Source organism: Hyla sarda, chromosome 6, assembly GCF_029499605.1.
Source record: "Hyla sarda isolate aHylSar1 chromosome 6, aHylSar1.hap1, whole genome shotgun sequence".
In the NCBI taxonomy this organism is placed as follows: Eukaryota; Metazoa; Chordata; class Amphibia; order Anura; family Hylidae; genus Hyla; species Hyla sarda.
Genome location: NC_079194.1, coordinates 268638563 through 268653150, shown reverse-complemented (window position 1 = coordinate 268653150; position 14588 = coordinate 268638563). Strand labels below are relative to the sequence as shown.

Sequence of the window (14588 nt, the reverse complement as noted above, 5' to 3'; positions counted from 1 at the left end):
CTCAAGGAATGTAACAAGGGGTCCAATGAGCCTTAACACCCTACAGGTGTTTTACACATCCAACTTTAACGAAAAGTCGTCAATGATTTTTTTTTTCACTAAAATGCAGTTTTTTCACCAAATTATAAATTTTTACAAGGGGTAATAGGAGAAAATTAAATTTTTCATTTTCACGGACCACTATTCGAAAAATCTGTCAGACACTTGTGGGGCGTAAATGCTTACTGTACGCCTTATTACATTACGTGAGGGATGTAGTTTCCAAAATGGGGTCACATGTGAGGGCATTGTTCTGGCACTATGGGGGCTTTGTAAACACATGTGGCTTTCAATTCTGTAAACATTTTCTCTCCAAAAGCCCAATGTCGCTCCTTCTCTTCTGAGCATTGTAGTTCACCAGCTGAGCACTTTACATCAACATATGGGGTATGTTCTTACTCACAAGAAATGAGGTTACAAATTTTGGGTGGCTTTTTTTCCCCTATTTTCCCTTGTGAAAATGAAAAATTTAGGGTAACACCAGCATTTTTGATATTTTTTTTTTTCGTTTTCCCATCCAACTTTAACGAAAATTCGTCAAACACCTGTGGGGTGTTAAGGCTCACTACACTATGAGGGGTGTAGTTTTCAAAATGGGGTCACACATGGGTATTTTGTTTTTCTCTATCGGCTCCATTGGGGGACTCAGACTATGGGTGACTAGGAAGCTCGATACTATGGCAACAAGAGAAGGCGGCTCCTCCCAGCAGGGTATACCCGCCCACAGGCACCTGAGGTAATCAGTTCTGCTGAACCCATTTGCTCCCTCTAAACAGTTAACTGGAGCGTTAGCCACTCATTACATCTGTAAAAGCTGTATCTCAAAAATGTCTGGTTCTGCTGAACCACTTGTTCTGCCTGCTCCACTGCTCCCCCAGACCCCGCTGCTATTCTACCTCTGTTGTCTACCAGACCCGGTGGCTTCGGCTGCCCCTCCAGCCTGGGTTCTCTCCCCCCAGTCTATATCCGACTTGGCTCAGGTCTCCCGTTATGTGGTGACTGCATTGGAGAGGCCCTCCCGGCCCTCCGGAGGATCCCACTCTTCCTCTATACTGATGCTGTCGCAGCGTCATGGGGGTGTTTTTTTCATCTGACTCATCCTCCGAGTCTTCTGGAAGGCAACAGACAACAGTTGTTTCCGTGATTCCTTACTTGGACGACCTTCTGATCAGAGCTCCAGCCAGGGCCCAGATCCTGGAGAGTCTTAGTCTCAACCTCCAGACCTTGTCCCTCTTCGGTTGGATGGTCATTTGGGACAAGTCCTACCGCTTTCCTGGGGCTCCAGTTCGACGCGGCCTCTGCCCGCTTTCAACTCCGCCGACCAATCGGCTGACTCTCTTATCAAGAGTCCGATGACTTCGGCACCCTGCTCCAGTTTCCATTCGCTTTTGCATGGAAGTCCTGGGTCGGTTAGCGGTAACCGTGGAGGCCGTGCCATTTGCGCAGTTTCATCACGACTTCTTTAATTGGGGATTCTCTTCCGGTGGGACAGGTCTCCATAGTCAATCGACAGTCTTGTCGGTCCCTTCTATGGTGGCTTCGTTTCCCACCTGCTTTTTCGGGGGTGCTCCTTCCTGCCCCTCCCTGCCACTCTGTCGGGCTGGGGAGGTGTTTTCAAGGACAGGCCGGTCTGGGGCCTTGGTCCCTCGAGAAGCCCTTTTTCCCTTCAACCTGTTGGGTTTTAGGGCAATCCTTTCTTTGCTTGCTTCTTGGGGAATTCCCTTCTGGGCGGAACTCAGGTTTCCGGCCATCTCAGCGCTTTTCATTCTGGACGTTTCTGGGATGTGGTCCTTCTCAGCTGGTCCTCAGCCGTCCAAGGCGAGTGGTCCATACATCCGGAGGTGTTTGCAGTGATCTGCAACCTCTGGGGCGCTCCAGGCGTGGACCTCTGCACGTCCCGCCACAACCAAGCGCTCCTCTTTCTTGGTCGGGCTTTGCTTTTACAGTCTCTGCTTTTGACGGCGTGGCGGTTTAGACAGCGGTTCTGAGGACCCGCGGTTTCTCTGCCCAACTGGTTCACACCATGCTGAGGGCTCACAAGCCTTCCTCTGCAAAGATTTACCACCATACCTGGCGGTCTTATTTCTGTTGGTGTGAAACTCAGCCTTTTTCTCCGGTCGTGGTTGACTTTCAGCTCCCTTTGGGGTCAAAGGTTCGGCCGTTTCTATTCTTTTTCAAAGTTCTTTGGCGTTCAATTATCATGTCCGAACCTAGTTCAGGGAGTGGCACAAGCTGCCCCTCCTTATCGGTCCCCTTTTTCCCTTGGGACTTACACTTGGTCTTAGGTGCTCTGCAAGACGCCCCTTTTTGACCCTCTCAGGGACATTTCTCTTCACCTCCTTCCTCGGAAGGTGGCGTTCCTTATTGCTCTTACCTCTGTTAGGAGGGTGTCAGAGCTGGTAGCTCTCTCATGCCGTTCTCCCTTCCTGGTGGTATACCAGGACAAGTTGTTTTCCGTCCAGGTTCCGTCCTTCTTACCTGAGATGGTTTTTGACTTTTTCATCTCAATGAGAACATCGTCCTACCGTCCTCTTGTCCGGCCCCTTCTCATCCCTGGAAGCGTTTGTTCCACATCCTGGTTGTGGTGAGGGCTGTTCGGACTTATCTCTCAGTCACTCTTTCCTTTTGTTTCCTTTTTTGTTTTTCCGGAAGGTCGTTGTATAGGACAACCTGCTTCTACGACCACCATTTTTCGGTGCATCCGGTCTGCTCTTTTTGGGAGCTTACCACTGCAAGGGGAAGATCCCACCCTTCAGGAGTTTGGCTCATTCCACCCGTTTTTTGGGGCATCCTGGGCCCTCCGCTACGTGGCTTTCGCCTTGCAGTTCTGTAAGGCGTCCGCGTGGTCGTCTTTGTACACTTTCTCAAGGTGCTACCACATTCATGCCTTTGCATCAGTTGATGCTACTCTGGGCTGTAAGGTGTTGCAGACAGCGGTGGTCCAACCGTCCTCCTGTCTGATTCCTTACCCACCCAAGGGACAGCTTTGGTACGTCCCATGGTCTGTGTCCCCCAATGAAGCCAATAGAGAAAAGGAGATTTTTTATGCTTACCGAAGGATCCATTGGGGGACACAGCTCCCACCCTTTTTTCTGGTGTTCCTATTTGTTATCTGTCCGAAGGTGTGTTCAGTTGCCTTTTCTTCTGATTGCTCGGACAGTTTGTGGTTTTCTCTTGACCTGTCGGTCTTCTCCTATTGCTCTGGGACTAAAATTGATTACCTCAGGTGCCTGTGGGCGGGTATACCCTGCTGGGAGGAGCCGACTTCTCTTGTTGCCATAGTGTCTAGCCTCCTAGTGACAGCAGCATACACCCATGGTCTGTGTCCCCCAATGGATCCTTCAAGAAAGCGATTTTACGGTAAGCATAAAAAAATCTCCTTTTTTGCATTTATTCAGAACCACTGTAAAATCCCTTGTGCAAATCACCAATTTAGGCCTCAAATGTTCATGGTGCACTATCACTCCTGAGCCTTATTGTGCGTCCGCAGAGCATTTTACGCCCACATATGGGGTATTTCCGTACTCAGGAGAAAATTGTGTTACAAATTTTGGGGGTCTTTTTTTTCCTTTTACCTGTTGTGAAAATAAAAAGTATGGGGCAGCACCAGCATGTTAGTGTAAAATATTTTATTTGTTTACACGAACATGCTGGTGTAGACCCCAACTTTACCTTTTCATAAGGGGTTAAAGGAGAAAAAGCCCCCCAAAATTTGTAGCGCAATTGCTCCCGACTATGGAAATACCCCATATGTGGCCCTAAACTGTTTCCTTGAAATACAACAGAGCCCCAAAGTGAGAGAGCGCCATGTGCATTTGAGGACTAAATTTGGGATTGCATAGGGGTGGACATAAGGGTATTCTACGCCAGTGATTCCCAAACAGGGTGCTTCCAGGTGTTGCTAAACTCCCAGCATGCCTGGACAGTCAGTGGCTGTCTGGAAATGCTGGGAGTTGTTGTTTTGCAACAGCTGGAGGCTCCGTTTTGGAAACACTGTCGTATGATACGTTTTTCATTTTTATTAGGGGGGGGAAGGAGTGTAAGGGGGTGTATATGTAGTGTTTTACCCTTTATCATGTGTTAGTGTAGTGTAATGGTTTTAGGGTACATTCACACAGGCAGGGGTTTATGGTTAGTTTCCCGCTAGTAGTTTGCTCTGCGGCGGAAAATTTGCCGCAGGTCAAACTTTAAGCAGGAAACTCACTGTAAACCTGCCCGTGTGAATGTACCCTGTGCATTCACATGGGGGTTTGGGGGGCAAAACTCCAGCTGTGTGGGCATGCTGAGAGTTGTAGTTTTGCAATATCTAGAGGGCCAATGTTAAGAGACCACTTCACAGTGATCTCTAAACTGTTGCCCTCCAGCTGTTGCAAAATTACAAATGCCAGCATGCCCAAATAGCAAACAGCTGTCTGGGCATGCTGGGAGTTGTAGTTTTGCAACATCTGGAGGGCTACAGATTAGAGACCACTGTATAGTGGTCTCCAAACTGTGGCCCTCCAGATGTTGTTAGGCAACAACTCACCGGCTTCCGTAGTCTGTAGCACGCCGCACCAGGGAGAGGATCGATGATCACCATTGGTAAGGGACCTCCGCCGCTGGTCACACTACAGTTCCCCCGTTCTGCCCTGACTACCATGGGTGGGCAGAACAGGGGAACCGAACTTTAACTTCTGACCGACCAACAGCAGGAATAGGAGGGGTGTCTTGCCACCTCACTCCTATCCCACTCACTCCCGATCCACCTGCCACCTCACTCCTATCCGTTCAGGGGATCGGGGTTGTATTGGACACCCGTATGACCCGGAATCGCCGCAGATCACCGGTCTGAATTGACGAAATGGGGGGGGGGGGGGGGGTCTCAGGGGATAAGATGTCAGATTGCCGGGGTCCCGCTGCTGGGGACCCCCGGGATCTCGGCTTCGGCACCCAGCTATCATTACTGCACAGAGCAGACTCTCTCCGTGCGTAATGACCAGCGATACAGTTGCGGGAGCATCGTGATGTCACGGCTCGCCCCTCGTGACATAACGGCCCGCCCCCTTAATGCAAGTCTATGGGAGGGGGCGTGATGGCCGGCACGCCCCCTCCCATAGACTTGTATTGAGGAGGCGGACCGTTATGTCACGAGGGGGTGGAGCCGTGATGTAACGATGCTCCGGCCCCTGTATTGCCCATCATTACACACAGAGCGAGTCTGCTCTGTGCAGTAATGATAGCAGGGTGCCGCAGTGGAGGTCCCGGGGGTCCCCAGCAGCGGGACCCCGGCGATCTGACATCTTATCCCCTATTCTTTGGATAGGGGATAAGATGTCTAGGGGCGGAGTACCCCTTTAAGTGGTTAAAGACATGGGGGGTGGGGGAGAGTTTTATCAAAACCTGTGTAGAGAGAGATAGCTTCTTTTATTTTTCAGAAGCAATCTGCCATAGGCAACTGCACCACTCTTCCTCCACACACGTCTTGATAAATCTCCCCCAAAATGCCATGTCATATACTTTCTATGCCAGACAGCAGTGTTATTGACCACTGTTAGTCTCAGGAATAAGACATTTTACAAAAAAGGGGGAGTAGAATTCCTTGATGCCGCTGTGGTTTTGGAGTGACAGCTACACTGGGAGACTTCTAATGAACAGCTAATGTTAGCGGATGACACAACTGTTAAAACTGTGAATTTTTGTTAAATGGCTAAAAAGGAAAAACAATGCAACAAAATTGGTTTTAGCAAGCAGAGCCTTGATGCTCCTGTCTTCTTACAAGATTAGAGACTGGCACTGATGCAAATACAAATCAGCACTTCTCAGCTACCACATTTAGGTCTTAGATTAAAAGTCCAAGGGAATATAGCTGCAAATAGCCAGGAGCAGACCCATCGCCCTTGTTGATTTAGTCTGGCCCTCACTGATTGAGACAGTCGTGTTGATTTTCTTGCATCTCATTAAAATTTGGCTGAGTCTAGCGAAAAGCGCACTCTTCAAAATTCTACTGTGGCTTGTGATGTTCCAAATATCTACAGACTTGTTAAATTATACCCAAGGACTGCTGGAATTTATAATGAGTATGCATTTACAGTGGAAACAGTGAAAGTCTACAGTCAAGTATCAGCAAATAGGGGGAGATTTATCAAAATCTGTCCAGAGGAAAAGTTGCTGAGTTGCCCATAGCAACCAATCAGATCGCTTTTTTTTTTTTCAGTTTTCAGAGCCCTTATTAAAAATGAAAGAATCAATCTGATTGGTTGCCATGGGCAACTCAGTAATTTTCCTCTGGACAGGTTTTGATATATCTCCCCCATATTGTAAAAAATAAATAAAAAGGTAGACACATGCAAACCTGATATACCAGCTGAAATTGATAACTTCTTTACTTAGGCTAGGTTTACATCTGCATCAAAGGCTCCGTTCAGGGCCTACTACTGGATATGGGCACAGAGGAGGCCTGACTACTGTATTGGGGCAAAAGTGGGTTCTTTTATTGTGTGGGGCTATATACATGGAAGTTTGTAAAGAGGTGGGCATTGTGCTGGAGAAAGGAGCCTAAAATGTTTGTCTGACAGGTTTTGTGGACAAAAATCTTGAAACAATCTTAATAGCGGTCTAGGCCGGATAGTGAATAAAAGAAAAAGAGAAACGACTCATATCAGAGAAAATATCATGTGTGAGACAGGGGCCCAGGGGAGATAATGGGAAAAGTTGGGGGCCTGGGGAGAGGATATGTAGTAATGTAATAAATTAATTTGAAATAACAATAACAATATTATTTACACACATATCACTAATTTGGAGAAAAGGTGGGTACAATTTGGGGACGTGACACCCCCCTGCCAAAGGCTTGCATTGAGGGGGCGGAGTGTGACGTCACGGTACTCCGGCCAAGTGAGGTTCGCTCCAGAGGCTGATATTAACGAGATGCTGCATGAAACATTGTGGGGGTCCCCAGAGGCCTATAACATTCTCTAATTGACCTCAACATATCCTCAACATATCCCCACACCTCTTGTTTGAATAGTTATTGTGTAATATTATGTCTGATACTTGTCTTTGTTTGTACCCCATTATTGTAAGCACTGCGGAATCTGTAGGCACTATATATATATATATATATATATATATATATATATATATAAATAAATTGTTTCATTTTAAGTTTTTTTAATCTTGCAGGGCCATGGATAGATACAGTCATGGTTGAAAAAGCTCAGGGCATAGAGTTTTGGGGTATATAAGTAGGGCAGTGGGACATTTTGAGCCCATCATTTTAAAGGGGTTATCTAGAAATATAAAAACAGAGCTAATTTCTTTCAAAAACAGTCCCGTGTCTGGCCCCAGGTTGTGTGAGGTATTAAAACTTGACTCCATTCACTTCAGTGGAGCTGAGCTGCAGAACCACACCCAAATGAGTAGTTTTTGAAAGAAGTTAGTTCTGTTTTTATATTCCTGGATAACCCCTTGAAGAAGTGAGGGCAAGAAAAATAACTTATATCTGGCTCACCTTCCTTTATTTGCATATATTTTTTGTATGGACTGGATAGAGTCTTCGCTGCTCAAGGCAAAACTGGTTAAAAGTTTTTCCTTATCTGGACTATATTGGTACCACTATTCTATGCACATAATAGCCAAAAACTGATAGGATGCTCTGATTACTACATGGTATTTAGAAAAAACCATAGGTAGTAGATATCCACTTAGATATGATAGCACTAATCTCTCGCTGCAGTATTATTGACTTGGATTCCTGCTGGTTCTGATGTAAAGGGTGCCCAGACCCCCCTGCTATTTCCTTGGTTTCCTCACCCTGGTTTGCTCCAGGTTTGCTAACCATGTTAAATGGGAATTGTTAATAGTTTATTATGCACATTTGTTCTTTTTCATGCCTGGAATCCTTTTCTCAGTCAACCATTCATTAGTGGCTGGATGTCCCCCTTTCTGCTTCTTTTGGGTTCCCTTTGGCTCCATCAGCTGTATTTTTATTCTGAAACATCACCCCCCCCCCCCCATTTATATTTATTTTTTCTTTTCCATATCCCCCTTTTCCTATCACCTCCTTTTTAGTTTTCTATTGTTTGAAAAGTTCAGTAACCACTTAAACCGCAGCATCCCGATCAGCTAAGAGGATGGCGGGAGGGCTCTTTCTTTCCTCCTCGCCGTCCGACTGATGCTTCAAAGCTTCAGTCAGCTCCAAGAGCAATAGAGCACCAATAACACTGATCAATGCTGTTCAATGAAGCAACATTGATCAGTGTACGCAATCTAAAGATTGTATGTTATAGTCCCCTATGGTGACAAAAAAAGTCTAAAAGCTTTAAATGAAAAAAAAAAAACATGTGTAGTATCGCTTGTCCGTAAATGTCCAAACTATTAAAATATAATGTTAAACCACATGGTCAAAGGCGCAACGTACAAATATTCCAAAGTCAAGAAATGTGTATTTTTGGTCACTTGTACGTGTACTAGAAAAACATTAAACACAATCAAAAGGTGCCATCAAAAGAAAAATGGTCACAATAAAAAACTACAGATCACGGCACAAAAAATGAGTCCTCATACATCCCTATATGCAGAAAAATAAAAAAGTTATAGGGGTTAGAAATGGACAATTTTTTGCATACTAATTTTAGTACAAAAAGTTAGAATTTTTTTAAAGTATTAAAATAAAACAAAACCTTTATACATTGGGTATCATTTTCATTGTTTGGACCTACAGAATAAAGATAATGTGTCATTTTTACCAAAAGGTGCACTGGGTAGAAATGGATGCCCCCAAAATTTGCAAAACTGAATTTATTTATTTTTTTCAATTTTGCCCTACAAATAATTTTTTTTGTTTCACTGTACATTTGAAGGTAAAATGAGTGATTTCATTACAAAATACAATTGGTGACACAAAAAACAAGCCCTTGTCTTTAGATGGAAAAAACAAAAAGTTATGTCTATTAGAAGGCGAGGAGGAAAATGGCCCGATCCTAAAAAGGTTAAAAGATGTTAGGTAAATTTATGGTTTGGAACGTGAGGGGATTGGGGGAAAAGGCATACTATATTTGACCATATACAGAAACCTCTCTCTGCAATTATTTGTTCATTGGTAATGGGTACTAATACAGTGATCCCTCAACTTACAATGGCCTCAACATACAATAGTTTCAATAGTTTTTTTTCTGGACCATTGTAACTTGAAACCAGACTCGACATACAATGCTTCAGACAGTCCAGATCTGTGAAGTGTCACAACTGGTGTAACTGACTAATCAGAATGGACATTTTACTGGTAAATCACCTCTATTACTTAAGTGCATGCACTGACTGTCTGGTAGCGCCCCCTACAGTACAGGGAGGAACTACAAGTTCTGTACTACTCCTTACCTGTGCCAGGGTTAGTTGCTCCTTTGGACACCAAGTAAGGGTGGCTCCATTTAGGACACTGTGTGTACTGTATAGGACCCTGAAGAACCATTGTTTCCCAACCAGGGTGCCTCCAGCTGTTGCAAAACTACAACTCCTAGCATGCCCGGACAGCCAACGGCTGTCCGGGCATGCTGGGAGTTGTAGTTTTGCAACAGCTGGAGGCAACCTGGTTGGGAAACACTGACATAGACAGTGAATTACAGCTCTCAGCAGATCTTTCTTACTTTTATATGGAAGGACTAGTTATCTACTAGTTATCTGTATTAGTTATCTACTTATTTTTCTTTAATCCTCCCTTTTTCCTATTTTTTGGATGCCATTTTGGTGGCTTCAGAACCAATTACCAGGTTTCCATAGAGTTATGGTCTCAACATACAATGGTTTCAACATACAATGGTCATCCTGGAACCAATTAATATTGTAACTTGAAGGACCACTGTAGAGAAACAAGCAAATAGCTATCAAGAATATGGGCACAGTTGGAGTTTCACTCTTCTCTATTTAGTTACTCCACTGTGGCGTACTAAGGGGGGGGGGGGGGGGACCCGCCGCCGCCGCCACTACTGAGGATCCGGGACACTCGTCCCAGATCCCCAGCAGACAGCGGTGCCTTCTCCTGTATGCATGATACACGCACATACAGGAGAAGGCGTCCCCTCTGTGTGAGCCGCATCTGCAGCTACACAGAGGAGAAGTCACCTCCGCCCCCACGCAGCTCGCAGTACAGGCGCCGGTGACGTCACTCATCGGCACCTGTACTGTGGAGGGGAGAAGACGCGGGCCCTGCAGCTGAGGAGATCGCTGCGTGGTATATCAGGTGAGCATCCTTTTTTCTTTTTTATCTCAACTCTACATATACCTAAGGGGAGGGGGGGGGTTACTCTGCATATACCTATGGGGAAGGGGAGGGGGGGGGTTACTCTACATATACCTATGGGGAAGAGGGGGGGGATGTAGCTGCATATACATGTGGGAAAGAGGGGGGTGTAACTGCATATACCTATGGGAAAGGGGGGGGTGTAACTGCATATACCTATGAGAAAGGGGGGGGTGCAACTGTATATACCTATGGGAAAGGGGGGGTGCAACTGCATATACCTATGGGAAAGGGGGGTGTAACTGCATATACCTATGGGAAGGGGGGGGTGTAACTGCATATACCTATGGGAAAGGGGGGGGGGGATGTTACTGCATATACCTATGGGAAAGAGGGGGGTGTAACTGCATATACCTATGGGAAAGGGGGGGGATGTAACTGCATATACCTATGGGAAAGAGGGGGGTGTAACTGCATATACCTATGGGAAACAGGGGAGGGGAAGGTAACTCTGCCTATACCAAAGAGGAAGAAGGGGGGGGGGGGATCTGCCTATACCAATGGGGGAAAAAAGGGGTTTAACTCTGCCTATACCTATGGGAAACAGGTGGAGGTTTTTTTTTTTTACTCTGCCTATACCTAGGGGGAAAGGCAGTGGGGGAACTCTGCTGCCTATACCTAAGGAGAAAGGGGGGTTAACTCTGTTCCTATACCTATTGAGAAGCGGGTTTAACTCTGCTGCCTATACCTACAGGGAAGAGGGGCTACCTAACCTTATACCTGGATGCCTAACTACTTACCTACATACCCAGCATACCCAGTAACTATGTACATACCTGGCCTTCATACATGGTTGCCTAACTACCTAGCTAGCCCCCTACCTACCTAACTTGTCACCTACCTACATATGTGGCTTCCTGATCTACCTACCTAGTTACCTATTTACCTGGCTACCTCCCTACCTGCCCTTTTACTGTGCAGGACACCAAGGAGGGCATTATTACAGTTTGTGGGCCTATAGATAGAAAGATTGTAGAGGAGGGGAGGGCACTGAAAAAATTCAGTCTGACATGTTTTTCCTGCAGATGTTAAGAGATCCACAAGGCGGTCTTATCCGGACGGAGAAGAAAAGGAAAGAGGACGCCGCTGATCAGAAAATACGTAATTGTGAGTCCCAAAATGTAACTGCAATCACTTTATATGGTATATACATCCTGTGTACAGCTGATATCTACTGCCATATGGTCCTGTATATAATAACTTATATTGTATACAGATCCTGTATAGTATACTGGTCTGTGTATAGTGGTTTTATTCAGTACAGTATGGCGGTATTATCCAGTTATTGTGTGGTGGTATATATTTACTCCTTGTATACCAGTATTATTAGTCATGGAAATTTACATATGTTAAAGTGTTTCTTATATATATAAATTTTAGTTTATTGTGTGTGGGATTTAGGTGGAATAGGGGCATGGCAGAAGATTGACGAGCTGCAGAGCCTAGTAGGGGCCCTTGCTTTTCGGGCCCCGAGTGTTGTCAATCCGCTCCTGGGAGGGGGTATAATTAAAGGGGGGGGGGGGGAGGGGGGTGTAATTAAGGGGGGGTGCGGGTGTGTGTGGGGGGGGGAATGCCAAACAAAGGGTCGGCCCCGGGTGCCAAATGCTCTAGGTACGCCCCTGACTGGAGTCTCTATTTCTTTTCATAAAAAAAATACCAGTGGCGGTTAAGAGAATTGACAAGAGAGGGAGTGTTTTATTTTTTTTTTATTTTTACACATAACCATTAACCCCTTGGGGACGGAGGGTTTTTCCATTTTTGCACTTTCGTTTTTTCCTCCTTACCTTTTAAAAATCATAACCCTTTCAATGTTGCCCTTAAAATCCATATGATGGCTTATTTTTTGCGCCACCAATTCTACTTTGTAATGACATCACTCATTTTACCCAAAAATCTACGGCGAAACGGGAAAAAAAATCATTGTTCGACAAAATTGAAGAAAAAACACAATTTTGTAACTTCCGTTTCTACGTAGTAAATTTTTCGGTAAAAATTACACCTTTTGTTTATTCTGTATGTCCATACGATTAAAATGATACCCTACTTATATAGGTTTGATTTTGTCGTACTTCTGGAAAATATCATAACTACATGCAGGAAAATTTATACATTTAAAATTGTCATCTTCAGACCCCTATAACTTTTTAATTTTTCCGTGTACGGGGCGGTATGAGGGCTCATTTTTTTTGCCATGATCTGAAGTTTTTTTGATCGCTTTTTATTCATTTTTTCATGATATAAAAAGTGACAAAATACTCTATTTTGGACTTTGGATTTTTTTTGCGTGTACGCCATTGACCGTGCGGTTTAATTAACGATATATTTTTATAATTCAGACATTTCCACACGCGGGGGTGATTAAAACTTTTATTAGGGAAGGGGTTAAATGATCTTTATTCACTTTTTTTTTTCACTTTGTCTTTGCAATGTTATAGCTCCCATAGGGGGCTATAACACTGCACACACTGATCTTTTACATTAATCAATGGTTTCTCATAGGAAACCATTGATCAATGATTCTGTCGCTTGACTGCTCATGCCTGGATCTCAGGTAGCGAGCAGCCATTCGGCGATCAGACAGCGAGGAGGAAGGTAGGGGACCCTCCTGCTGTCCTTCAGCTGTTGGAGATGCCGCGATTCCGTTGCGGCGATCCCAAACAGCCCACTGAGCTAGCCGGGAGCAGTTTACTTTCATTTTAGATGCGGCATTCAACTTTGAATGCCGCGTCTAAAGGATTAATAGCGCGTGGCACTGCGATCAGTTCTGCATGCTATTACCCATGGGTCTCGGCCGCTGCATGGCCCCGCGTTATAGCAAGGGAGTGGGCAGAGGGCGTACAAGTATGCCCTCCGTCCCCAACAGGTTAAAGAGGTATTCCACTGGAAAAAAGTTTTTTTCAAATGAACTGGTGCCAGAAAATTAAGCTGATTTGTAAATTAGTTCTACTTAAAAATCTTAATCATTCCAGTACTGTTATATAGGGACCCTGTTGCGAAGATAAGGTTGAATTGTATACTGTCATTTGCTTTCCCCCTAACTAGAGGGACCCTGCAAGGATATCCGCTGTCACTACTATTTTATACATTCAGCCCTTGGCTATACGCATTTGAAATAAGCAAGAAATGTAGGGGTTTGGTTTAAAAGTTAGTGAGGACAAGCTGCTATTGTATGCAGATAATCTATTATTATTTCTTGAAACGACAGAATTGATGTTGCCAATAGTTATGGGGGTTGTGAAATAAAATGGTATATTAAGAAAACTTTTTGGGCCACCCAATATCTATGATATCAATAATATAATATGAGTCACTGGAATATTTGAGGTTGGAAACCAATAGTTATCTGGACGAAACTTCCTTTCATCTTCCTTAAAATCTTTAAGGGTTTACTGAGAAATACTATGTTGTAGAAATTAAAGGGGTTATCCAGGAAAAAACTTTTTTTTATATATCAACTGGCTCCAGAAAGTTACAGATTTGTAAATTACTTCTATTAAAAAATCTTAATCCTTTCAGTACTTATGAGCTTCTGAAGTTAAGGTTGTTCTTTTCTGTCTAAGTGCTCTCTGATGCAGGGGCGGATCCAGAGTCTAGTCTCGGGAGGGGCACTATTAGAGTATCAGGCGCTGGTCGACACGTCCCCTCCCATATACTTGCATTGAGGGTGTGTGGTGTGACATCACAAGGGGCGTGGCCATGACATCACAACCCCCCCAGCCTGCACCCAGGGTTTGGAACAAAATGTTCAGAACGCTGGGGCAGTGGAGCACCCCTTTAAGTATGCAGCATAGTGCCCCCACACTAGGTAGGCAGCATAGTTTCCAGTTCCCCCACACTAGGTAGACAGCATAGTTCCCCCCACATTAGGTTGTAGTCCCCACCCCTCCCATTAGGTTGGCAGTATAGTTCCCCCACATTAGGTTGTAGTTTCCCTACATCAGGTTGGCAGTATAGTTCCCCCACATTAGGTTGCAGTTCCCCCCCATTAGGTTGTAGTTCCCCCACATTAAGTTGGCAGTATGTTCCCCCACATTAGGTTGTAGTACCCCCCCCCCCCAATTACCACTGTGACTTTGTCAGCTAAATCTTCTCTCTGCAGAAAATGACACCCAGATGGCTTCTTAATTTGTCAGCGGATTCTGATCCTCTATATGAAAACAATAATTATTATAATACTGCTAAACACCGTATCCTCTGAATACCCCACACTTTAGCCTCTGAATATAATACTACCACACACAGCGCTCTGAATATAATACTACCACACACAGCG

The 14588-nt window shown here is 44.8% G+C and overlaps 1 protein-coding gene across 4 annotated transcripts in view; it reads left to right on the top strand.

The window, feature by feature from the left end:
* LOC130277036 (ADP-ribose glycohydrolase MACROD1-like) overlaps nucleotides 1–14588 on the top strand; it is a 656083-nt gene that overhangs the window by 235518 nt on the left and 405977 nt on the right. The window contains exon 4 of one of the 4 annotated variants that reach the window (XM_056527276.1): nucleotides 11341–11422. The exons of the other annotated variants lie outside the window; for them this stretch is intronic. Within the exon in view, the coding sequence (XP_056383251.1) occupies nucleotides 11341–11405 (65 nt within the window). The 3' untranslated portion in view covers nucleotides 11406–11422. Of the gene's footprint in view, nucleotides 1–11340; nucleotides 11423–14588 lie in introns of those variants that run through there. 4 annotated transcript variants of the gene reach the window in all.